Source organism: Hemicordylus capensis, chromosome 4 (assembly GCF_027244095.1).
Source record: "Hemicordylus capensis ecotype Gifberg chromosome 4, rHemCap1.1.pri, whole genome shotgun sequence".
NCBI classification, from domain to species: domain Eukaryota; kingdom Metazoa; phylum Chordata; class Lepidosauria; order Squamata; family Cordylidae; genus Hemicordylus; species Hemicordylus capensis.
In genome coordinates, this window is record NC_069660.1 from 88,822,161 (window position 1) to 88,849,822 (window position 27,662).

A 27,662-nucleotide genomic window follows, 5' to 3' on the forward strand; every position below is an offset into this window, starting at 1 on the left:
AAAAACGTGGTATCTCTTTGCAAGTCAGCAGGAAGTATCTTATTCAGATTCTATTCTAAAAATACAAAAGAGAAAGTTTCCAGCTTTCCCTGAGCATGTTCTGGTGTAAAAAATAGTGCATTGCCGCTTCTCTGGCAGCAGCAGGGGTGGGGTGGGGGTGGGCAAAAGACTTATAGGTCCAGGCTCCAAAATTACCTAGGTGCACCTCTATATATATGAGATGTCATCATGGCTCCCTAGATCGTCCCCACATATATTGAATGCAAACCATTAAAGGTCTTATTAAAGGTCTTATTGTTAAAGGTCTTATTGTGGCAATTTTTGCACAGGGTGATTAGATCCCCTGGTTTGGAATAGGGTGAGCCCCACTTTTCAGTTTGCTCAATGTCCCCACCGTTTTAGACAGGGAAGTAAACCACTTCAAAATGCTCACAAGGGGTGCAGCAGCTTAGAAGAGGCTGCCCATCCGTGAGCAGCAATGCATGGGAGAGTAGTCTCCATTCCTTTACTATCGGGCATGGCAAGGCAGTACAGGAGACAGAGGAGCAACTGGTCATTTCTTAGAATCAGCATCCTGACAATAGGACATGTGTGACTAGTCAGCAGTTATGGGTCTGCAGTGCTGACCCAGGTGCCCCTCTGCCTCCCCACAAGGCCCACCAATGAAGATAAGTGCTGCTCAGGAACAGGTTCTTCCAGAGGCGTAACTATAGGGGGGGCAGGGGGGGCACGTGCCCCGGGCGCCATCTTTTCTGGTCACATGGGGGGCGCCGCCATGACAAAAAAAAATTTAAATTTTTTTAAATTTTTTTTTTAATATAAATGTTTCCTGCTCAGTGCAGCAGCGCTGCAGTAGTCAAGGGAGCGCATTGGCGCCCCCTCCCCCACGAGCGGTCCCTTCCGCCCCGCTCGCGTCCCCCCATTGCTTTGCTGGCGCCTGGCGGCCAGTCAGTGGCCTGGCTTGGCGGCGGCGGCGGCGGGCGCTTGTGAGGAAAAACCTAAGTATAATGTAGTATGTTGGGGGGGCGGGGGGGCGCCATTTCAATGCTTTCCCCGGGCGCCGTTTTCCCTAGTTACGCCTCTGGCTTCTTCTGACATGCTGCACCACTTCGCAAGGCACTGCTGGTGAAGACTATCATACCATGACCTTCAGGGGATGAGGTGTGCTGGTGCCCATGTCAAGGCTTCACCCACCAGGGCAGGACTGGGTCAAAAGGCGGAGGTCATGAGCCAAAAGATCAGGTCAGTTGAGGAATCAACATGAGACAAGGTCAGCCAGATGAGGTCAAGAGCCAGGTTTATGCAGGAGCAGCATGAGCCACGGTCAAGCAAGCCAGGTCGACAGCAGATAAGTCAGGTATATGCAGGAACAGGCATGAGTCAATCCAAAAAAAGCAAAGGTCACACCAGTAAATCAAGTCAACACGGGAGAAAGGCAACCTCTGGTAAGGATTTCTATACAGCTATGTTGCTTCAGCAAAGTCCTGAAGCAGACTGAACCCTTTTGAATGGGAAGTGGAGCCTGGCCACACATCCTCTTCTGAAAGGCTGAAGAGCTTAAAGGGTCTGTGCCTGTTTTGTAGATGCAGGCTGTGGCAAGGATGTGGCGTTTCCACCTCACTGGTGGATGACCTACGGAGTCCTTTGAGTCTGGCGATATTAGAAAGGGCTCCTCATCTGGTCACAGCAGAGCGGGTGGATCTGATGCTTCCCACCCCATCCCCCAAACCTTCCATGTCATTCTCTGGCTAAAAGGCCTCCAGACTTGAGGTAATGACATAAAGCCACTTAAGCGTAGCAATGCCGAGGCTTTCTCTTTGTTGCAGACACAGGGTTGACTTGCTGAGCTGGCCCAGGCTACAGTGGAAGCATGCAGTAACCTTGAAGAAAAAAGAGATGGAGAGTGGAGAGCATGTTGCTTTGAAAACTTTTATTTAGAAATATCCTCAATATAGTCATTATATATATATATATATATTTATATTTATATATTTACTTATATGTACATACAAATTACAACAAATGTATTTTCTAAATAGCACATCCACAGTGGATCCCCTTGTGGGCTTTACAAAGGTAAAAAGAATAAAGGTACCAAGTCTGGTTACTTAACTTCTGCCGTAAAAATGCAGAAAACCAAAAAGGGCCAAAAAGAATCCATCACACAGTACAACACTGACCAAAAGTGCTGCTTCTTCAGAACCTAAAGTTGTGGGCGTGTTATATACACCAAGACACAGAGCAGGCAAGAGAGAAGGCATGGGAACTCATGTACCATTCAAATCACAATTTAAAATACTTGTCAACAGACCCCAGATGTAGCTGAATTGAACAGTGCTGGGAGACTATAAATAGGCTGGGATTTTTGAAAAAGGAAAAAGTTGTACCATTTTCTTATATGAATTAAAGTGTGGGGGGGGGGAGAGAGAGTATCGAAATGATCTAGAATTTTTGTTCATTTCTGCAGACAGACACCACCACAACATCATCCATCTAGAGATGAATGTTAAAGTAATAAGCAGCCGACATCAGTCCATAAAGACCCATTCCTTATACCAGCACTACATAAGCCCTATTCATACGTAATGTTCTTCGCACATACAATCTGTGTACAGTGAACCAACATACAAATCTGAAATACAGTTTTTTACACATTAAGTAGGACGCGCACACACTTCCTATCTGTACGATGCATTTGAAAAATGAATGCATGTGCAGTCATTCACACAAAAACATGTACGTGTGTGCGCCTGAATGAACATACAGCGTAATGTCTGAATAGGCCTTCTTCTGTTATCCTAAGTAAGGAAGAGGAGGGGAATGCAGTAGGGATATGCACGAATCACGATTTGAAGCGCGATTCACCACACATCCTCGGCACCTTTAAAAGAGAGGAGAGCAGGTGCATACCTGTTCCTCTGCAACTTGATGTTACCTCCTGTATCGGCTGCACTCCCCCAGCTATCATTGCATGCCATCAGCATTCTCCCCAGCTGACCTCATGAGATGTCAACACACAGATGGCCTCTGTGCATTCATGAAGGCCATGTACATGCCTGCGTTGTGCAGACCCTGGGTGCAAAATGATAGCTGGGGGAGCACCGCCAGTAAAGGAAGTGGCAGCAGGCGGCAGAGGTATGCAGGGAGTGCCAGGGATGTGCTATGAATCGTGCTTCGAATCGTGATTCATGCACATCCCTAGAATGAAGGAAAGTCAGAGGCAATGTCTAATACTCTGACCAAAAGGCATCCTAAAAATCTGCCTAACTGGGCAGACTTCAGCTTTAAGTTGCAATAAGTTTTCATTGAGCAGCATCCAGGTGGGCCATGCATGTCTCACACTGAAGATTCATGATTCTTTCCTCTGTTCTTCTCCCCCAATCCTCCTCCTCACCCTATTAATGAGCTGTATCTGGAATTCAGGATGCACATGTAGTTATGTATTTATCTCAGCCCTTTCCACCAGCATTAATGTATAACATGAAAACAAATGGTCTCATTGTAACAGATAGGATAGTGGGATTCTTTTTTTCTTCCAATTATTTTGGGTACTATCAAACTTCACAGTTCTGTCTAAGGAGCTAGTTGTTGCCTCACTTAGAACACAAAGTAGCTTTAGATAGTACTCTAGCCCTGCATTCTCAGAGGATCCCCCACCCCACTCCTCCGTTTCCTGCATGTCTGAAGAAGTGCACACACCACGGTTTTGCTTCTATGTATAAAACCATCTCCCATGTATAAAAGATCTGGTACATAATGTGTGGATAGTTATAACAGGCCTGCACAACTTGTGACACGGCATGCTGAATGCAAATGACCAGTTACTTATTGTGGCCTGCCAGGTGTGTGACACAACCTCAGTGTTTTTGCAGACAGGCAGGGAGCACACACAAACAAAAGTTTATCATGTCCCTAGAGGGCCACCATATCTGGTTGGCAGACTAACTATAAACCAGTTCACATGATGGTTACTATGGTAGGAGACGCCTCCTACCCTAGTTTGTGAGCTGTGTGCACTCCAGACATGTGATCGTCTGTGAGGGGGAAACAAGGTCAGGGTCTCCTTCCATGATGGTGTGGTAAGCAGCAGCAGTTCTGCTGGTGGCCTCCCTTTTACCCGGCAGCTGTACCCAGCTGCTGAATGAGGTAGGAGGAAAAGCCCTGTGGCCCAGCTGCTGCTTACCACACCATCATGGAAGGAGACTCTGACCTTGTTTTTCCCTCACAGATGATCAAATGTCGGAAGTGCACATAGCCGAAGAACTAGGTGTCCCCTACCCTAATAAGCATCATGTGAATCACCCATATATTTGACTTGGCAAATCACAAGTTGTACAGTCCTGAGACTTAACCCCTTTTTTCACATTCACTGAAGTGTAGTAAATAGATTCATGCTGATGATGGTGACACCAGTTAGGCACCAATTTAACGGGTTCAGCTGATAGAGAGGCACTTTGGTGAGAGGTGCATTGCCAATTAGCACTCTCCTGTGGTTGTCTCGGGTCTGAAGCATTTAGGACATGAAGCCAGCTGCCAGCTGCTCAGAAAGGGTGGGTGGTGTTAATTATTATTTTCATGGAAAATATGAAATCTGCATATGAGGATATGAAAAGCAACATGCACACAAAATCTAACATTAAGACTTCAGTGTGCAATGCTTCTCACAGAACCCCTGTGGTAAGATTGCGTGAGCCTGAACGCATTGCCTCTTTAGTCTGGTTTACTGGAGCAGTTTTGGGAAGTTGCTGCTTCCGTGTTTTTCCAGAGTGGCATCTTGAATGACAACTGTCATGAGTTTATGGAACTGATAACTAGCCAAAGCTCAGAATTGCTGAGTGCTAACCAAAGGTGAAGGCCTACTCTTCAGATGTGTGGCTATAATTGAGCAGATGGGTCCAAAGTACCTGGGGGGCCCAGAAACTGAGGGGCCCCCAACTCCACCCCTCCCTATTTTCTTCATTATCTCCTTCACTCCAAGGGGCCGCTGGGGAGAGAGGTGAACACAGGCCCCTTCTCGCCTAGCTACACCCCTGGTGGAAATGTTTTTGAGACTGCAAGGTGTGGCCTCACAGGAACTTGGTTATGGGTTTCCTCACACATCCTGAACACAGTTCTTTAGTCTCGGACAACCATTTGCCTGATTTGTGAAGACAGAGTATTCCCTTGGGATTTGGCCACTGACATTATTCAATTGACAAAAATGCTTAAATGGAGGGAGAGGCTTCTGCCTATTATTTAAGTTAATGTCTCCCAAGATATTAGATACGAGAGCCAGCGTGGTATAGTGGTTAGAGTGCTGGACTAGGACTGGGGAGCTCAAATCCCCATTCAGCCATGATACTTGCTGGGTTATTCTGGGCCAGTCACTTCTCTCTCAGCCTAACTTACTTCACAGGGTTGTTGTGAACTGGGTTCAGTAACACTCATATCAGAAACAAGGCCCTTTAAAAATGGCATTTTCAGGTGAAAATACTTCTATATACTCAGATCCTGTCATGCAGATATACACATATTAACAAAACAATAATCAATGCTGCTATCCTCAGAAAAAAAGGCAAGGCTATAGCTTCACTGTGGCTTCCCTTAGTTTTGGTTGGCCACTTCAGAGCTCTCAACACCAACTTTTCTTCCTTCTTCAAAATACCTGGTCAGATGTCCACAAGACAACTTCAAATGACTTTATTAACCTTCTCATTCCTTAGCACTTTCTGGGTTGCTCAGTTAGGGTGGTTTTAAACATAACATCAATTCTGCTCTTCCATGTCATGTTTAAAAAGCTAAAAGGTTAATTTGATCCATTGGCCCATGCAATGGGCTTTAGAAGAGAAATGCCATTCCTTTCTTGTGAGAAGAGCCCTCTGAGGTGACATTAATGTATTAGAAGATTATCAGATGAGATTTATTCCTAGTTGATCCTTCTGGGATATGTAGTGAATATGCGCTACATTCTAAAGAATATGTTGTCTTTGGAGCAGTGCAATGCATATGTCATCGCTGGTGTATCGTCCTAACCTAAAATAGCTGTACTTTGTTGTATTACTAGATTGATAATAAATAAAGTCTGGGACTATCAAAGCATTGACTTCCCCTCTACCAAAACCTACATACAGGAAATGAGAAAATTCAGCTTTTTGTATGGGCCGTTTCAGGAGCTTTCCCAGATGGGTGGCTTTGCTGCAGCAGGAAGTGCCTCAGGTTCAGCCATTCTAAGTACTGCACCAAAGTGCTACTTTTTTAGGGTGCATATAATGCATGCTAACTGTGAATCATCAGGGGGAAAGCTGAATAATGCCATTGGCTGTATGAACAGTACCCTTCTGTCACCGTCCTGATGTTGCTATACATGGTTCCCTCATATAAACTCCCCCCAGCCTAAGCGTAACAAAATTATGTTAAATAATTGTTTGGAAAAGCTCCAGACAGCAGTTTACTACAGGTTTTTAAAAAGCTTTTGCAGTATTTTCTCACAGGCTCCTGCACATGTTCCAGATGCTTGTATCATCTTTCATAGATTCCTGTGCTCCTTTGTAGCATGTTCCAGTGTTCTGGCCACACAATGAGCACACACATTATTTTCATAGTGCCACTTGCCAGCCAGCACTAGCAAACCTGTACATTTTCATTCCTAGCACCCTTTAAGGAAAAAGTATAGGTTTGCAAACACTGGCCAGCAAGTGGCACTGTGGAAACAGCATGAGTTCCATGTCCAGTGTGTGGCCAGGGGGGTCAAAACATGCTACAAAGGAGCACAGGAATCTATGATAGATGATGCAAGTGTCTGGATTGTCCACAGGAGCCTGTGAGACAATACTGCAGAATCATTAAAAAGCACGCACTAAACTGCCATCTGGAAAGAGCCGATGATATAGATAGGTTTGTGAAAATTTGTGTAAAATTCTCAATTAAAACCTGTATTTAATTTTCACATGGCAAAGCATTTGTCAGATACAGGCATCACACTAGTTCCCACATCAGTGAAAATATTCCTTTTATTATTAGCATATAGATACTTGCTTTCTTAGAAAATATAGAGGAAAGAGCATTAGAAACCAAGGATCCTATAGTTGGATCCTCTTGTGATACTTGTGTTCTTTTGGGGGTACTTGAGAGAGATGGTAGAATAAGCAGATATTCAGGAAGTCCTATGCATGCTTAATCAAATTACCCTCATGATTAAATTGATAAACTATGTTCAAGTTGGGGAAAGTAAACAAAAGTAAAGAGCTGAACATTTTGGAAGGGTTTTTCCCCCTAATATGATAATTTCAGAAATGTGATTGAGGATGCAGTATTAGATGCTTTTTTGAAAATGGACGTTAGTGTCACTCACTCCAGTCCAGCATTAAGTTCTGTATGATCATCTCTGGATGGCCACACAGTAAATGTGTGAAATAGCCCTTAGATTGCCAGTAAACTTAAGCCTTATTCAGATGTTATGCTCAACCTTTGTAGAAGTGTACAGTGTACAGAGGTACAGATCTGTACACAGTTACAATTATTCAAACACTATGTGGAACACAGGTACAGCAGTACACTTCCTATATGTACCATACATTTGAGGGGCCAGAAACCAGGTTCACTTTTAAAATGAATGCAAGTGCAATCATTCATACAAAACATGTACAAGTCAACAGGTATCTGTACAATATAATGTCTGAATAGGGCTAGAGTCAAGTGACATCAAATGTCAATGGTTGCCCAAGCCAAATGTTGTGGACAATTTATTAAAACTACAATTCTTATGGCCTAAACGACAGCATCACTTAAAGGACAAGAGCATCATAAGTATTGCTTCCTCTACAGGTTGGGTGTGAGTGTGGATGTGTTGTCACATCAGCCCCAGGGAACTGCTATCTACCTTACTGGTTCACAACATATTTGATGCTAAAAAATAAAAAATAAAAAATGAGCAGCACTGTTCATTTTTGCATTGCAGACCTTTTACACAAATGCTTTTCTCCTTTTCCCTTACATATTATTAGTAGTGTTATGAAGGCCACCTTTTTGTCTGCTTTGGGATGGACAACTGTGAGGTTATGCCACAGCACTGATTGGCCAAAAGACTAGAGGAAGCAGCATCCCACTCTCTACTTAGGTACCATTTATGACAGGCATGGCCAACCCGAGGTTCTCCAGCTATTGTTGGACAACAACTCCCATCATATTTAGCCACCTCAGGTTGGCCACCCTTATCTAGGAAACGAGACTGAAAAAGAAGAAAACATAAGGAAGGCTGGGTAAAGACATCCAAGATTCTGCTAGATTTTGATGGCTGTGCAGGGCCTGCACACTTTGAGCACTTTTGTTGAAAAGCGGTATATAAATATCCATAGGACTAGTAGTAGAAGAAGAAAAAGAAGAAACACACTTCTATTCAGAGTGTGGTACTTATCAATTCATTTAATCTGATTTTCAAATTCCATTTCTGGTCTATGGATTTCTGTAATTGTTTTCTATTAACCTAAATTTCTGCAAAGAGGCTTTCAGTAGCAGCAGTCCACAAGCCATTTATCACTCAGCAATATCTCCAAATGTCTTTAGTTGCTTATGGAACTACTCCAAGGTAGGTGTAATGAAGCTCTCCCTATACCCCCTGCCCTACACAACCAAACACATTTCCCCTGAAAACTGTCTTATATTTTTAACATATTGTTAATCAGCCCCCACAAGCAAACCGTCAAATCAGAAACAAGCATTTTTACTGTATGATACAGTAACTTTATAGGGAGCCATCTTAGTCCATAAAACAAAATCCAAAAGTCCTTTATTAGGACCAATCTAATATAATGATTTCATATTATTTTGATTGACCCTGATCAAAATATTACTAGAGCCCTCTTCAGATGTTAAAAAAGGGGGAGCCACAAGCCCTGCCTCACTGCAAATGTGCTTAGAAGCCCCACTCACCCACTTTCCATGGTTACTGCATTTGTCTGAAGAGACAAACTCAGTAACCGTGAACCAATCCTTTCCGTGATCGGAAAGCTGGAGCACCCTAGACTTCTGATCACAGAAAGAATCTGTCCATGTCCATTGTTACACTGTTTGTCTCCTTAGACAAATGTTGTAATCATGAATGGGGGCAGAGGAGGCTTCTGGGCATGTAAGCAGTAAGGAGGGCTTGCAGGCAAGCTCACAGGATGCTGTAGTCACGTGCAGTGTCCTCTTTTTGAACATCTGAACAGGGCTTAGGTTGTAGCTTTTGTTACGATACATGTGTTTGTTTGCAAAAGTGTTGCTAGTCACATTTACACTTGACATTTGTATGTGTTGCCCTTCCAACGTTTAGGTGCACACCTAAGAAATGTGATGTGTAAAGTGACACTGAGAATAATACAGAGTTCCTGATTCAGCAGTCTCTGTGCACACAAACTTTGTCCGTAAAATCAAAGCTGAAATGATGAAATAATCCTGAAATCGTCTCAATGACTGCGGTGAGACTCTGTGCAAAATAAAGAGGCTCATGAACTGCAGCCTGATGATGACAAAAGAGTCGAGTCAGGTGGCTAAGCTTTTGAACAGAATACTGGCATAGCAAATATGGTGCGGCCACGGGCAGGGAGAATGTCTACAGAAAGTGTGCAATCACAGGGCTATATTGGACAACAGAGTGCAAATCCGCTCTGTATCATAAACATCTGAGAACAGCACTCCATGAACACTGACCCCTGGAGACTTCTCCTGCAAATGGCCCATATAGAATGAATGATACAGAACAGTGGACCATTTTCCCAGTCTATAAGACCCAGCAAATATCCATCTTTGCTGACTAGATCAGCCCTGGACATGGATGCAATCTTATGCAATTCTGTGGATCTTCCACAGAAGAAGTTCCTAGTGGATTCTTGCCCATAACTTTGACATAAGCATATCCAAATAAGTCAAAATGCTTTACTGAAAATTATATACCAGTTTCATATATAAATACACGCGCGTGCACACACACACACACACTTTTTCATTGGACTTTCTGGAAAAAATTTTTAAACCAGCAGAAATACTGTTGCTCACCCATGTCAGAAGAAGTCACAAATCACTAGTGTGATGAGATGTCAGAAGTTGAGAAACAAACCCCATTAATGTACCTGTTTAGTCCAGCAGATACTGCATGTTGGAATTAAACAGAAAGAATTCCACATCATAAATACAAGACCATAAACAATCCAGGGTTGGCCTAGATTGATATATATCTATATAAATATATCAAGTGGAAAAACGAAGAACCAAACAAACCACAACACAAAGTCAACTGTTCCTTAGTAAGGGGGATTTCCTTCCTTCCTTTAAAAATAAAATTTAAAAAAGACAAGGCTCTGGAGTGAAAAGACTCTTCCCAGACAAGTTGCATAAATTTCCTCAAAGTGTGCTAGAGAAGAAACACACAGCATGAATGATTTTTAAGGGCTTCCATTGCCATGTACACATATTATAGAAGATATTTGGGTTTGAACATCTGAAAGAGAGGAGTGCAGGATGGTGCAGAGGTGTAACTATTCTGCAGAAAGACAGAAGATCATCAGTTCAAGCAATTGTAAACCTTCTATGAATACAAAATGTGCTGCCCATGTATTTTATCCTTTGAGCAATCAAAAATAACACAGATACCACCAAGAAATCTTTCAGGCCAGTGTTTCATCGGCAGCCTGAATCATGAAGAGGCTCTTGATTTGCTCTGGCTATTCTTTTTCATCCTGCTATCTTATTTATGTTGAAAGGAAAACTTGAGAAGTCACCATTTCTTTTTTGAGAAGATGATGATGCAGGAAAGGCATGCATAAATTCCACATACCAGGGATTCAAGGGCTTGCCTGGGCCTCTGTTTAGGTTCATCATCGCTGTGTATTGCTTTCGATGGGAAGAAGGGAATGATGGAGACCCCTCGTTGGCTTGGGATCTAACGTTTCATGTTCCTCTGTAAAACTGTCTGGGCTTCCTGCTCCATCTAATGAGCTTCCGCAGCTCGAGTTTGGAGACAACATGTCCTGAAGGAGGTCTTCTTGGACGATGTCAGTGTCTTTGTTGACTTTACCCCTTTGGTTTCCTTCTTCTTCCTGGTCATTGAGAAGCTTGGCCAAGAAGTTGATGTATTTCATGGCCAGGCGTAAGATTTCATTCTTGCTGAGTTTTTTGTCAGGTGGGTGAGTTGGAATGAGCTTGCGAAGCTCAGCAAAAGCCCCATTGACATTCTGCTGCCTCCACCTTTCACGACTGTTTGTAAATATTCGGCGGACCACCTTTGTATGAGGACCTAAAAATGAAAAGAAACACAGAGCTAATAGGAAGAGGAAACCAGCAATGCATACATTTTTCTAATGGTTTCATTTTTTAGAGTCTGGCTTATGAGTTGTAGACATCTTAGCAGAGCTAGCTTGGCAGAGGTCTTGAAACATTATCCATCATCATAATGGGAGATGATAAATGAGCTCACTTACTGATAACGCCCAGTTCTTATTTCTCCCCCAACCCCCATAAAATGTGAGACAAACTGCAATCAACCATTAAGCACAGGGACTACCTAGACTCCTGACCAATCCCTTCTGGAACAAAGTAACCGGATACATCATCCCCAAATGCAACTTGAGCGGTTGCTCTAGTAGTCAGAGAATCCATAACAGTCCTGCTACTTAAAGAAGACAAATATGTAAAACATGCTGCCTCATGTGATCAACATGTTGTAGGGAAAAAAATCCTATATTCTAACATTTTGCCCAGATTTCATTTTAAAGCAGATGTTCTTTTGTCCATTGATAAAAGACACGTATAAAGCAGTTCACACTGCTGCACATATAAGGCTTGTTCTCACGACCACATTAATCCTTGGTAAATGTTATAGCCCAGATCGCCAAATCACACGCATTCCCATGGTTGGCACTGTGCAAATCACCACTTAAACAGATTCAACTGACAGAGCCCATAACTCAGAACTAAATGCCAGGTTAGTGTGGTGCCAATCAGGGATTGGGAGGGTTTTTGCAGCCCATATGACACGCCCTGCAGGAGCGTGCATGGCTCAGCGATCTGGGATTTGACATCTACTGGGGATTGCTGTGATCATGATAACTAGCTCATCCTTTACTGGTTTCTCTTTACAAAAAATACAAAAGGTTTGTTTTTTAGGGCAGTGAAGTCTATCTAAGTCAGTATCAGTCCTAAAAACATTGGCTAAGATATCGCCCAATGAGTTACATCACTTACCATCCTATCACCACTCCTAGAGCAGGCAGAGGAGGATCTGGGTAAATGACGCTGTGCATCAGTGCAACTGCCTCCAAGGATTCCCAGTGGAAGTCAGTTGCAGCTGCTCTGACGCACAGTGTCATTTGCCCAGAGCCTCCCCTGCCTGTGCTAGGAGCAGTGATCGGATGGGAAGTACTGCAGAAGCAGTGAGCTCACATCGTGCTTGGCTGCGCAGCTCACTGTGCAGTATCTTAGCCAGTATGACTTCTTGGCAAGATATGGTACTCTAGGTGGACAGATCTACATCCATCTCCTGGGGACAATTGGGACATTTAATGTGGCCAATAAAGCCACTATTGAGAGAAGTGCAGCATCATTTCAAATGGCCCTGGAGAATCAGTTGTAATATCAGATGTCTCTCTAGGCCAACACTGTTACACTTTAATTGAAAAACCTTGAGTGAATTAAGATACTATGAGGTTGTGAACACAACCAAATAGTCTGGTGGGCGGGGGAGGGCTGGCGGGGAGGCAGGCAGGAGCCTGGTCTGCCTTTCTGCATATGATCTCCCTCCCCCATTTGTTCTGCCGCTCACCGCAGCACAGCACACAAGCAGCACCACAGCAAGCAGCAGAGCAGGAGCCGGAGGAGGAAAACCTCTGGCATCCCTCACTGCACCATGCCAGGAGCATGGTGCATGGAGGGATCTTTCCTCACCCAGGCACTCCTGCTGCCAAGGCGTGTGTGTGTGTGTGTGTGTGTGTGTGTGTGTGCACATTGTGGGTGTGTGGGCTGCACACATCACCCCAGACCTAGGATGAAGGGCATGCTCACACCCTTAAACTCAGGTTAAAGCCTGGAGTAAATTCGTGGGCTTGCAGAGGGAGGCACCACCGGAATCAGTATCGATCCGGGATCAGTATCGAACTGGGATCAGTATTGATCCCAGTGGTGCACAAGGGCAGCCTAGGCCAGGCTGGGCTGCCCAAGCCTAGATTTCACTACCTATGTGAATAGTTTTTGTGTGTCTAAGTTCATGAATGATACAGAAATAGGGGCCACTAGCATTTTATGGACCCTTAAGGAAATCCATTCCACTCAACAGATCTGTTATTTCACCTGTGTGTGTTTGTTGCGAATATCCCAGTATTTATTCCTAGTTCTGCCATGCAGAACTGAAATAGGGAGGTTCAAAACCATATACAAACTCATGTCCTCTTTAGCCATCAAACAGGATTCTATCTTGACATCATTAATCTGGCATTGTTAGTTCTGTACACTTTTAGTCTTGGACTCTAAACAGAGGACTTGTGGTAAAAGCAATTATTCAGAACAGATGTTGGCTGACATCCAGACTAATTAAATGCTGGTGCCTTGGAGGTGCTATATGGTGCTATGCTGAAAATATGCCCTTGAGGGCTGTGTGAAATATAATCTCAGGGACATATTTCTAGAAGTCACCACTGGCTTCAAAGGGAAGGGGAGAGCAATGAAAAGCGCCCCTCTGCTATAGCACCATCACTCCATAACCACACCAGTACTTTGATAGTCTGGATGTCAGCCATTGACTCAGGAAAACATCTGGAAGAGCGATAGTAAGAATACAGGCAGATGCCGTATTGAGTGACTATATTACTGCACCTCTCAGATTATCTTAAAATGTTTCATGGCTAGTGCAATGTAGTGGTTAAGACCTTGAGCTGGAAGTCCCAGTTCAAACTGAAACTCAGTCATTGAGCTCACTAGATTTTATTTTATTTTTAAATTCGATTTCTATACCACCATTCCAAAAATGACTCAGGGCAGTTTACACAGAGAAATAATAAATAAATAAGATGGATCCCTATCCCCAAAGGGCTCACAATCTAAAAAGAAACACAGGATAGAAACCAGCAACAGTCACTGGAGATATTTTGCTGGGGGTGGATAGGGCCAATTATTCTCCCCCTGCTAAATAAAAAGAATCACCAAGTTAAAAGGTGCCTCTTTGCCAAGTTAGCAGGGGTGATGACAGATGACATAGACAATTTATATTCTCCCAACCTCAGTCCCACATCTGTCATATAGGAACATAAGAAGATGCTTTACACTGAGTCAGATCCCTGGTCCATCAGTAATGACTACACACTAACTGGCAGCGGTTCTACCAGGTTTCAAGGGGAGTGTTTCCTAGATTAAACCTGGGACTTTCTGCATGCAACCAGATGCTCTGCCACTGAGTCTATCCCCATTCCCATATGGGGAAAATAATCCTGGGCTACCTAATGGTGCATCGAGGAAATGACTTGACTAGCAAGCCAGATGTTGCTGGTTCAAATCCCCACTGGTATGTTTCTCAGACTATGGGAACCACCTATATCGGGCAACAGTGATATAGGAAGATGCTGAAAGGCATAATCTTATACTGCACAGGAGGAGGCAATGGTAAACCCCTCCTGTATTCTACCAAAAGAAAATCACAGGGCTCTCTGGTCACCAGGAGTCGACACCGACTCAACAGCACACTTTATTTACTTTACTTACTTTATTTACTTTACCTTAAAGAAATATTCTATGTGAAAGGCTTAGAACATGCTGTATCTCTTTAAAGGCATATCTGTGGTTAAATTAAAGTACTGAGCAGAAAAATGTATGGCCTATTATTTGAACCATGAATTGTTATCATTCATGACATCTAACTGGAGGGTGTGGTGTTCATTATATGACACCAGTGTTGTGAGTATTTGGGTCCTTTGAGATCAACGCACTCTTGCTGTTGAGACCCAGGGTTGGAAAAGGAACAGCAATTCAGCTGACATTTTGCAAACTCGGACTGTAATACACAAACCATTTTGAGCAATTTGCACAAACTCAGTTTAGAAGAACTAAGAATATAAATAAGCAGATTTAAGTAGTTTTGTGAATTGCAGTGCTTGGCTACAGACAGTCCCTTCTTCCTGTGCAACATACACATTAAAATGGAAGTAGAACAGCCTGAGAGATCCACCAGTGCCCAACCAGCTATTCCACCCCAGCCCCCACAAAAATCAAAGCAGGAAGTTGATCGTGTGGGATACGCCCACCTGATCCTAACAGATGATCCTGCTCAATGCTCCAGAGGAAGGCGAAAAAGCCTTGGTGTCTGCCAATGTGTCGCGGGGGGAGGGGGGGATTCCTTCCCGATGCCAACCCAGGTGGCCAGTTCAACCCTGTGCATAAGAGCAAGAATCACCATAGGTTAAAGCAGAAGGCAGTAGCAAACTTCCTTCCCCTTCCTTTTCTGCAAGCAACATTTACCTATCTTTTGTATGATATTATGCAAATTGAGGAAACGCACAATTGATTCTGTTGGCATAATTTGCTTTAGTATGGAATTGGCACTCTTTGGTTACGAGCACTGGCAGTGAAGGGTAAATGGGGTTGGGGATGAAGTAAAATCTGAGGACAGCTTTTGCAAAAAAAAAAAAAAGTTATCTGAAGATTCTGGAGATTATTCCTTAAACTTGGCTTTGGTTCTCAGACAGAAGTATTAGGGCTCCAAGCTTATTGCTGGATACCCTACTCTTTGACCCAGAAGCCCAGATGCAAGGGAATTGACTGAGATGAAGTAATTCATAAGGAAAATTGGTCTGCCTGTGCTTATGGGTGCTCCACGATCTGGTCAGCCTGCAAGAACAGATTAAGAGCCAACTCCCGTATGAAGGTTGATGCCCACATGCAATAGTCAATTGTTCTGAAACCTGAGCATGGCTGTATTCCCATGGGAACAAAATTTCCCAAAGTGATATACATAGATATAAATACAATGGCTCCATGTCCCCAAAGCGGGGGAGGAGGGGGGAGGGGGAGGAGGAGGAGGAACTCCAAGGGCTGGGGATAGGACAAGGAGTTCGAGAGGAGGTTGTTTGAGATTATTGTGCTATTGTGCATGTACAAAGATGGATTCTTGTTGCTAGCGGTTCAACAGAAGGTGTGCCATCTACCTAACACTTTTAATGACAGTGAGAATGACAGCAAAATATGAAGACTGTGGCCGCCTTCTGGAGCAATTACTTCACAGCTTAGAAATATCAAGGGCTTCTTTTAAGTGTGTCATAACTGTGAACATGGTTATTATGTCTGTTCCCCTTCAAATACCAAACTGAGAAGACATTCTCACTGCCCAAGAATATGGAGACTAAAATTAAATTGTGTCTGGGCATCTGACTGTCAAAATTATAGTTGAAGGACCAACATTATTAATATGAGGTTTTCTCTAAACATCTATCAAATATTTTCCAAATTGCTAAACTAAATTTTCTACCCTAACTGTTGATGGCTAATCTGAAAACTGAACCCTTCAGGTACAGAGATATTTTGTCATGTCACATAGACTTTGTCAGAAGTGGTTGTTTGTACTAGGCTTTTTTTCATAAGATCACAGAGCTGGAAAAGACTAAAAGGTCATCCAGTGCAACCCTTTTTCACAAGGCAAAACTATCCATTCTCTAGCCTTTCCCATCCCATACTCAACCTGCCACAGTAGTCCTATTCACACATTATATTCAACACACATGTCGTAGTACACTTTCTATCTGTAGCCTGCATTTAAGGGGGCTGTACCCAGGTTCACTTTTAAAGTGAATGCATGTACAGCTTTTCACACAAAAACATGTACATGTACAGTCCCAGGGAAGGGGAGGGGGAGATGGCAGCAGAGGGTGGAAGAAGAGTTGGGGGTCCAACAGACTGTCAGAAAAATGTTGACGTTCCGGCTTGATCCAACCAGGCAGTTTGGGTTGGGGGGCATATTGGCCCTCCCAATAATTTCCCTGTTGGGTAGAATCTGATGCAACATTTTTCAGTGCACAAGACAACCAAATGATATTTTACCATTTGCAAGTGCAGAATCCACAAGTGTTTATTTGTTAATATGAGAGGAAAGATGATTGTTAGGAAATAGTAACAATCCCAATACATCTCCCACAGTTTGGCACAGAGTCTTGTATGTGATGACTGATATCAATGGCATGGTCTGAACCTCTGAAGCAGTCCTCATTTTGCAAATGAGGTGGAATTTGAATGTAGAACTTGCATATCCAAATCCAACAGTCCAGTTGTCCAATCAATGTATCTTTAAAAATCCAAGAGCCCCGATGATCAAACCAAAGGTCCATTGCATTCAGCATTATTCTGTTTCTCACAGTAAAACAGCCAACCAGATGCCTTGGGAAGCCCCCAAGAATGGCAAGAGGACAACTGCCCTCCCCTGCTGTCCCCACCCCCGAGGTATTTTGCCTCTAAATATGGCTTTTCCATACAGCCATTAGGACATACAGTAATAGCCAGTGACAGACCTCTCCTCCATGTATTTGTCTAATCCACATTTCAAACGAGTGTCCATTGCCACATCTGATGACAATGAATTCTGTTAATTAATTATGCATGCTGTGGAAAAGTACTTCCTCCTGTCTGTCCAGAACCTCCTGCCAATCCTTTTCAGTGGGTGACCCTGAGTTCTAGCATTATTACTTCATCACAAAGTCCACGACATTCTCCCCAAGTACCCCTGAACTGACTCCAATACTTTCCCAATTCCTCAGAGCACTTTTTTTTTTTAGCAAGGCCTCTCGTGTCTTATCTTGGAGTACATAAGCAAAGCTATGTTTAGGATGGATAAAATCAAAGAGATTAAGATAGTTGCCCTAGTTTTACTTGTTTTGGTTGCTTGTAAAAGTTAACCAATTGTAAAAATATAGCACGGAGTAAATCCAAAATAAAATTCATCCCAAATGTTCAAAATGCTCTCGAAAAACAACAGAACAACCCTCTTTTGTTAATTTTTGTGTGTGCTGCTTTTCAAGCAACCTCCAAAGCATGAACAATGTTTGAAAGATTCAAATTGTCATTGAAAAAATTTCCCCTGTCTGCCATCCCCTTTATAACATGTGTCATACCCCACATTAACTCAGGGAGCTCTGTGCTCAGCGCTTGCTCAGGTATGCACGTGAAAACAGAGAGAGCTTGCTGCAATTGTGAAATGATTAATCTAGCACCTAGAACCAAAATCAGCAATTCCATACAAGTGAAAAGTAAAGTGTAGAGACAGTAGTGATTTCTATGCAATGAGCATCATGAATGGTATGTTTTTCACCAAATAATATTGCCCTGTGCATCACCACACATTAACCTTAGACTCTCTGCCCTGTCACTGCTCAAGAAAGTTGTCAGATGTTCTTGTTCTACAGGAGAGGCTTGAATCTCAAGGAACCCACTGGCCATCTTGTCCAGCCTCTTGCCCTGAGATAAGAGATATTTTACCTATAGAGTTGCATGATCAACCATTTCCTGAAAATCCTCAGGGAAGGAGATTCCAAAGCATCACTATGCACTCTTTATCTTAAAATATTATCCTTGATTCCAGAACATGCTGGGTACCCATAAAACCTCCATAAACAGGCATTTCACAACCTTAGTGTCCCTCTTATTTCATGTTCAGCATCCTTCAGCAATGAGCCTCTCTTCTTGCCAAATGATGTATGAATTATTGTGCTTTTCAAAACCTGGAAGATGATGACAATACTGAGTATTTATGTCATATTTTTGGTATGCAGAGTTGCTTGCATACTTTTGCTCCATAATCCTTGCAAGGCCGCTGTATGAGATTATCTCTATATTGTAGAGTGGCAGCTGAAACTGAGAGACAGGGACTTGCCTAAAGAAAGGCACTGAGGAGTTCATGGTTGAGTTGATAATTCTGAACCAAGAATTCCCCAGATCACACACTTTGCCACTATACTACACCTGCTCTCCTGATACTACAGACCCATGAGGTCTGTGCAGCACATCTGCCTTTTGCCTTTATGTATGCTTGCTATGAAAGTGGACATGCCACAAGAAGTGGGACATGCCACAATTGCTAAGAAGTGGACATGCCACAATTGCTCAGATGGTTTCATTAGATGGTTTCATTTTGACTTTTTCGTATCAGTTGCACTATGGACATAAACATTTTTTTAAAGTCACAAGCAGATTGATCCTTGTTGATGTACATAACCTCTGCTCAAACCAGCAAACATTCCAATTAGGATAACATTTCCACCTTTTACCTAATTTGTAAAATAGATCAACTAAAACTCAAGCCCCATAAAGATGTCCTACTGGTTTCAATGTGCTGTAACAAGCTATGATGCAACAATGACCAGTGCTTCTGTAGCTAACTCCATTGTTAGTCATGGGCATAAGTGGACTGAAGTCTTAGAATAGGACTCAGCCCTCAACATATAACTGACTAAACTGGCAAAGGCTTCCTCAGACATCATGCTCTAGAACAGTGATTCTCAAACTTGGGTCCTCAGATGTTATTGGACTTCAGCTCCCATAATCCCCAACTAAAGGCCACGGAGGCTGGGGATTATGGGAGCTGAAGTCCAATAACACCTGAGGACCCAAGTTTGAGAATCACTGCTCTAGAAGAATCCCACTGATTGCCTAGCAGGTCCATGGAAATTCAAAATAATGCTACAGAGAGCATGGTCCTTCATTCCCTGTTCTCTGCCTTTTCAAAAGCCTGGGTGTGGGACAAGTGAGGAAAGGAGAGAGTTGGAAGAGTGGCAGCAACTACGACAAGCACCACCAGGGAATGGGAAGAGAAGGTGGGGATGATTGTCAAGGGCTGGGGGAAATTGGCTCATGGCAAACCACATGTTGCTGATGAGCTTGGGAAAATGGGGGAGGGGGCGGGTTGTTGCTGGTTGCAGCATGCTCTGCACACCACACTCATCGTGCCACCTCAAGCACCAGGGGGGCATTTGGGACGAGCCTGTGGTGCTGAAAACATGCAACATGTGAGGGGGAAACATACATCCACAAAGAGAGGGCATGCTCTGGGATTCTACAGCCAGTCATAGCTACTGAGTGCCTGTCCCCAAATGTTTGGAAATCTACATCCTACCATCACACTGGGCATGTTTACATCAGCAAACACTGGCCAAATAGCTGCAGTGCCATGTAAAATAACATGTAAAGCATCAGTGTGACTGCAGTACCATGTAACATGTAAACCCGGTCTTAAATGAATGCATTTCCAGCAGTAAAGCATCCACAGCACAGCATCCCTTCAGCAGCTGTTGCTGGTGTCTATTTTATGTTTCTTTTTAAGATAGTGAGCCCTTTGGGAACAAGGAGCCATTTTATTTATATTTGTGTGTTTTGGGAACTTTTCTTGAAAAGTAGTACATAAATATTTGTCATCTTTATTGAAGTCAAGTCTCTCCCTGTCCCAGAATTACACCCATTTAAAAGATACAGGCTCAGTGCTAAGCTGTTCTATACGGTGCGGCAGGACTAATCTTAAATTGAGGAAATCCTCAGTTTAAAATTAGTCCTATATTGTCATATTGAATAGCTTAGCAAAGAGCCTGTGTCTTTTAAATGGGCTTTCCATGTATATCCAATATGTATATAAAGTGTAGACATTTCATTTATTGAATGCATATCCCCCTCCCCTCTCCCTCCTCCCACAAAAAAAAGCCCAAATGAATATTTGATAAAATATTTCAATGCCATGCAAATTAACAGATGCTGTGGTATATATGGGGGGTTAGCTAGAGTTAAGACTGTTAATGTATGCATCTGCTGTTAATAAATGCATGTAAAGGAAAATAGCAAAAGAAAAAGAAGAAAGCTGGAGTATAATATATATAATCAGATGGAGTATAATTGAAACTCAATAGTGAAAATGAAAAATCTGGGAAACATCAGATAGTTGAATCTTTTCACTTTTTTAGTTTAATCCTAATGACAAAGATTAATTAGCACATATGAAAAGCAGCAAGATCATGGACACCTCACTAAATGTGGAGGGGGCTATAGCTCAGTGGCAGAACATCTGCTTTGCTTGCAGAAGGTCCCAGGCTCAATTCCTGGCATCTCCAACTAGGGCTGGGGAAGACTTGTGTCTGAAACCTTGGAGAGCTCCTGCCAGTCAGAATAGACAATACTGAGCTAGTTGGACCAATGGTCCGACTCGGTATAAGATAGCTTCCCATATTCCCATGTAAATCCAAAAACTAAAGAAGGGTAAAGGAGTGGTGGATTTGAACTTGGTGAGAAAGCCCAGAAGTCTAACTTCAGTCCATGAGACCCTTGCATCATGCTCAGATTCACCTGCCTCCCCATTATTTTACTTAACACTCATCCTGAAGAAGAGTTCTGGAGAACTTGAAAGCTTGCTCACTACTTGATATTTTAGTTGGTCCTAATCAAGGTATTCCTGGAGAGAATCTATCTATGTGGTCGCTAAGAGTTGACACCGACTTGATGGCACTTAATCAATCAGTCAATCAATCAATCAATCAAATCAAGGTATTACATTTCTTTGTGTTTGGGTTTGGTTTTTTCCCTAATGGGCTGCCTACAAATGTTATATCATTAAATGTTGTTGTTGTTGTTACTTATTCGATTTCTATACCGCCCTTCCAAATATGGCTCAGGGCAGTTTACACAGAGAAATAATAAATAAATAAGATAGATCCCTGTCCCCAAAGAGCTCACAATCTAAAAAGAAACATAAGATAGACACCAGCAGCAGTCACTGGAGGTATTGTGCTGGTGGTGAATAGGGCTAGTTACTCCCCCCCACTAAATAAAGAGAATCACCACGTTAAAAGGTACCTCTTTGCCAAGTTAGCAGGGGTTGCTAACTCAAACATGCTAACATGTTGCTTTCAAATTCAGTACAAATCCTGAGCACCTTCCTTAAGGGGTGATCTCATGCTGGGAAATGGCCCTGATTTCTGTATGGCATTTAGCCATTTAATTATCCTAGGGTAATGAAGTCACCATAGTCACAAGAGCCCGGTTTCTCCATGGCAGCCCTTCTGCAAATGAAGTGTAGACAGCAGCCTGTGTCACACTCATCTGATAGTGCCCAAGGTTGTTACCAAAGTTGCTAATTCAGGTTATTCTTCCACATCAATAAAGCCTGCTGCTCCTCATCCTCATCTCAACTTTGTTTTATTACAGAACTTGTGACCCTACACAACTTGTGACCCACCAAAGCAAAGGCAGCCACCAACCCTGTACAGCAGCCTACTAAGGACTCAATAAACCTCCTGCTTTTGTTGTCTGCCCGGGTTTCCACCCCCCCACACACACACACACACAAAAGGATGAGTAGCCCAAAAGAGAAAACCAACCCCAAACCTATCCTACCCTTGTGGCAAGCCACAAGACCTGGCTTAGTGGATTACAAGTTGTGCATGCCTGGTTGATGTATACAGAAGATTCAAAATCAGACCCCTATGTAACAACTGCCAGGACTCTTTTACAGATTAAGTAGATGGTGCATCAGTATGTAGTCTGACTATGGTACTGTTATGGTACAGTCTGATAGTTGTAACAACCTTTGAACTTGCCTCAAAACTTTCCTATTGCATTACGCTATATATTTGATTGCATTTGTTCATGACTGAAGTGTGTAAGGAGATTTATATTTCAGAAGTCCACAATCAACCACTCACTCTAGAGCAGTCTTTGAATAACTCCATGAGCTTTACTGTTCATATATACATATGCCAGTTATGTATTTCATTGTATAGCCCATCCGGATCCTGAAAGCTCAGGGTGGGTAATGAATCTGAGCAGAACAGAATAACATGCATTCAAATGATATTTTGACAGCTCAGCCTTGAGCCCTAAAGACCAACTCATGCAGGTACGTCTGCAAGGTGCTCAGGCTTGGACTTTGGTGAATCTGCAGTGGGAGGGCATTTTGTAACTGGGGAGCAGCAGCCACTAAGAACTAAAGTCTAGATAAGTAAATGGTTTATCGTAGGGAGAGCTACCAGATTGCAACCTGGAGTCTCTCTCCCCCAGTTTCCCTTTTGCATCTGCTGATGAATTGCCAGCTTTCCTTGCCACTTTCCTTCCCATTCTCATGTCATGCACCACACCTGGAGTTCCAGCAGGGGAGAGGATGGATGACTGGACTAGAGCAGAATGGGCAAAAGAGAGGCTTGGTTAACTCCTCTCTGAATTTAGCAGCAGATTTAAGGATAAAAGGGGACTCTCTCCAGGTTATGATCTGGAAAGCCCAGCTGAAAGTCCATGCCCCACACTGCAATCCCAACCATCATTGGCAGCATGTTTATTTAATTGCAAAAGGATCGCTGCTGAGTAAGCATTATATGTTACATGAACAGAAATTCAGGACCAGCATGAGAGGATCCCAAAAGAACTGTACACATACTGTCTTCTGCCTGCTTTCAAATGCATTGGGTTGCATCCCAACATGTCAATCAACATCATCATCGTCCTTGCTGCATGATCTGTTCTACACATGTTCCCACCCCAGCAATGGTTTCAGGAATAAACTAACAGCTACGGTTCTGTCCAGAAAGGATGGGAAAGGTCTTCTCACCATCAGAGAGCTCCACTTCATAGGGGGATGGTCTTCTTTTCACTCTGTTGTTGTTGTACATGGAGAAGTTGTCTGGCTCTCCAAAAAATCCACTGCAAAGCAAGAGGCAGAAAGCACAAAGAAGTGAGGAAAACCCAGTAGAGCAGAATTCAATGCAGTTTCCTGCAGCTGAGGGTGTGTGTGTGATATGCTGAGCATTTTGAGTGTCTGTACACATTACAAATGCTCATCACACTCACACACACACACACACACACACACCCTGAGCTGTGATTCTAAGCAAACGTATTTGGATTGTAAATTCCATTAAATCCATTAGGATCAAGATGCATTACATGCCTGACAAGTCTTCTAGCATACTCCTAGTAAAAGAATAAAGATATTATTTGCAGCATCTTTTTTAGCCCAAGGGATACTTAAGCTGGTCAAAATACTCTGCTCCAAAAAAAGCATTGTCAAAGTGCCTACTAACCTCTAAGAAGCCAGCCTGGATGTTGACTTACAGCACTTTCATCCACAATAGACATGTGTGTTGCTATTATACTTAACACATGGGAATCAATCTATAAAATATTCAATATTATCTCTGGAAGGAAATTTATTCTTTCTGTTCTGATGTATTCCACCAATGCCTATTCAACAGGGATAGACAGACTTCAAGTCTGTGGGGTCTACTTTTTTGTTTTGTTTTAACTAGAATCCCAAGATCCACCAACTGATGCAAAATAGTGCCTGGGGTTATTTAGGATTAGGAACAGGGGCTCAGCCAAGGAATTTGTTTCAGTACCAGAGCTGTGCCTCTTTCACATAGTCCCTTCACACATAATTCATTCCTGGATTTTCATCAAGCTTTCTTAACTTCAGCAGCCTAATTCAGAAGGGGGGGGGGTAGCATTGTGGTTGCTATTGTTAAACAATTGTGAGTCAGAAATCTTTATCAATCTACTACAAGTCACCCAGAAATCTACCATAGAAATCTACCATCTACCACCTGCCCACCCCTGCTATATACAGTTCCCAGGAGTGGCAGGATTCACAAACATTGCCTTTGTTACTTGTATGCTCTTTGCTATTTATCATCATCATCATTATTATTATTAGTAGTAGTAGTAGTAGTGGCAGTTCTGTCATCATACTGAGCACTACTTTGTAGTTTCCATTTGACAATGGCAACGCTTCTTAAATACCTTGCTGGAAAGGGTTTCTTGCTTGCTACATAGGAACAGAGGAAGCTGACATATACTGAGTCAGACCATTGGTCTATCTAGCTCAGTATTGTCTTCACAGACTGGCAGCGGCTTCTCCAAGGTTGCAGGCAGGAATCTCTCTCAGCCCTATCTTGGCGATGCCAGGGAGGGAACCTGGAACCTTCTGCTTTTTCCAGAGTGGCTCCATCCCCTGAGCGGAATGTCTTACAGGGCTCACACATCAAGTCTCCCATTCATATGCAACCAGGGTGGACCCTGCTTAGCTAAGGGGACAAAGTCATGCTTGCTACCACAAGACCAGCTCTACCTTTAGGGAAATGATGGATTCAGACAGTACAAAACCTGAGCCATCTGACTTTGGTCCTTAACTAACTGCCATTACTTTTAGCAGAGAAAGAGCAATTGCCTCTAGACAGACAGGTACAACACAAGGGCAGAGTCTTTGCTCACAGCCCATTCTTTTCTCTGGCCCATTCACTCATATAGATTTAACTTGCATTTAATACACAAGGTAAAAATCACATCTTTCTATCTCGACGTCCAACCGCAATCCTACACGTTTACACAGAAATAAGTCCGACTGAGTTAAATGGAGCTTATTCTCTACTCAGCGTGCAACCTCAGAAAGGGCATAATAAGTGTCTTCCACGGCCCAGCTTATTCACTGAGAGGCGGACAAAAAACAGGGTTGTAGAAAGGAAAAGAACGGAAACGGGCAGAGGAGAGAAAAGGACAAGGGGCCGTCGGAGGAACGAGCACCTTTTCCAAAAGAAGAAAGGCAAACGAGTACTGGATCTATTCTAGAGATGCTCGCAACCCCCTCCAGGGTCAAGCTGGAATCTCCAGAAATCAGCATCGATTTCCTGGCTATTGAAAGCCATCCCGGAGATGCTAGTGGCTTGATTTGGGGGCGGGGGGGGGATGTTGGGGAAGGCATCTCCAAGCTTTACTTCAGTCAAAATATTAGCTGGATATGAAATGAAAAGACTGTGCTGCGAAACATTTAAAAAACGCCTCCACGCGGAGCCCGCCCGCCCGCCCCCACCCCAAACCCGAGAGAGACGATGGCAAGACAGAAGCAGCCAAAGGAACCCTCCAGAGGCCAGCTAAACGGCGAGACTCTGCAACGGACCTGCTGGCGGCGCTGAGCGGGGGGCCGAGGCCGTAGAGCATGGCTCTGGCGGGCGGCTGGAGCGGGAGCGCGGGCGCTGCTGTGGGGCTGAGCTGCACCATGCGGACGTCGCTGTGGGTGGTGGTGCCGCTGCTGCCGCCGACTGGGGGCGTGCCCGTGCCTGTGCCCGGGGCGAGGGCGAGGGCGATGGCTGTGGCCGGCTCGGCGCGCTGCGCTCTGCTGCTGCCGCTGCCGCTGCTGCCGCCGCTATCTCGCTCTCGCAGGCTCTGCATGGCGCCGGCCGGCGCGTCCATGCCTTTTATAGGACGGCCGCCGCGCACCAGCTCGATCACGGGCACCGGCGCGGCGGGGGGCCCCTGGCCGGGGGAGGGGGGCGGACGGCCCGTCTCCTTGGCAACCCCATTGAGCAGCGCCGGCTCCCCCGGGAGGGCCATCCCGCCGCGCCGCCGATCGCCGCCGCCTCCGCCGCTGCTGCTGCCGGAGCCCAAGCCCAAGTCCGGCTCGCTGACGCCCTCCGCTCCCGCTCCGCGCGCTGCTGCATCCCGCGGCGGGTCACTGGGGGACCTCTCCATCAGCATCCTGGAGAGAAAGACGAGAGGAGAGCCGTGAAGGAGGGGCGCGCAGAGACCCGGGGCTCGGGCGGGGGGGAGGGAGGGAGGGAGCGGAGGAGGAGAGAGAAGATGAAGGGAAGGAAGCAACGGGGAGGAGGAGGGAGAGAAAGAAGGAGGGGGGGGAGCCAGAGAAAGGAAGAAAACGGGAGGCAGGGAGAAGGAGAAGTGGCAGCCGCTATCCGGAGGGTAAACACACAAAGGAAACGGAGCGGGGAAACGAAATGAATGAGAGAGAAAAGACAGAACTAAGACCAAAATTTAAAAAGCATTGGAGAGAACAAGGGCAGAAGAAGCCGCGAGAGCGACGCTTCAGCGGCTGGCGGTTTGGCGCTGGCAGGAGCAAGCGCTGCGTGTAGCCGGGAACCAGCCAGCGCGGGACACCGAGGGCGGCTTTGCGCTTGGCTCTGCGCCGCCTCGGCCGACTGAAAGCCGGCCTTGGGCTGGGGGCACTTGTCTCGCCCCGGGCAACCCCGGGGGCACATCCGTGGTCCAAAGAAGGGGACAGGGGAGCTTCCTCGGGCAGGGATCTCCAGGAGGAAGGAGCGCCCCAGAGTGGGGGCATCCATCCATCCTAGCTGCAGTCACCGGCCTCTTCTCGCATCCTCACAACCCACCTTCCCCCGCGTGTCTCTGCCGTCTTTTTTCTTCCGATTTCTCCTTCACCATCTCCCCCACCCAATTTAGGAACACCATAACTGGACAGACCTTACGAAGTGTTTGTCTCTGCCGCTTGGCAACTGAACGGACGTCCGTAGATAGTACAACAGACCGGGATGGGCTGGAGCAAAATCAGCAGTTCATATCCATTTGGCTGCAGAGTTATTGGCGACAAAATAAAAACAGAAAAATCAGCCATTAAAAAGAAGGGCGGGACAAGGTGTTTGCGTTTTGCAAAGTGGGGAAAATGAGATTCGAATTAAACCTAGTAGCAGCGTAGGTGCGTTGCTTGGGGGGGAAAAGATTTCAATCTGCCCCCAAAAGATTTTCATCCAGCATTACTGCTGGTAGTCATACATAGGTGGATGTAATAAATTGTAATAAAAACGGTATCACGAGAAATAAGGGAAACAGGGCGGGAGGGAAGAAAGAAAGAAAGAAAGAAAGAAAGAAAGAAAGAAAGAAAGAAAGAAAGAAAGAAAGTCATGTTACCCTGA

The 27,662-nt window shown here is 44.3% G+C and overlaps 1 protein-coding gene across 4 annotated transcripts; it reads right to left on the reverse strand.

Moving 5' to 3' along the window:
- Positions 1 to 1,528: 1,528 nt before the first annotated feature.
- TAL1 (TAL bHLH transcription factor 1, erythroid differentiation factor) lies at positions 1,529 to 26,021 on the reverse strand. 4 transcript variants are annotated; one of them, XR_008307440.1, is made up of 5 exons: positions 25,898 to 26,021; positions 23,558 to 23,649; positions 10,790 to 11,248; positions 10,012 to 10,104; positions 1,529 to 1,880 (listed from the first exon to the last, which is right to left on the reverse strand). XR_008307440.1 is itself a non-coding variant. In XM_053251147.1 (4 exons), the coding sequence occupies exons 1-3, from the start codon at positions 25,996 to 25,998 to the stop codon at positions 10,830 to 10,832; spliced, it is 612 nt and encodes a 203-aa protein (XP_053107122.1). In that variant the 5' UTR covers positions 25,999 to 26,021; the 3' UTR covers positions 1,529 to 1,880; positions 10,790 to 10,829. The 4 variants fall into 4 exon arrangements, 2 of the variants coding, with proteins under 2 accessions (XP_053107122.1, XP_053107121.1); XR_008307439.1 differs by having other exon boundaries at positions 10,012 to 11,248; XM_053251147.1 differs by lacking the exon at positions 10,012 to 10,104.
- Between the last annotated feature and the right edge of the window lie 1,641 nt (positions 26,022 to 27,662).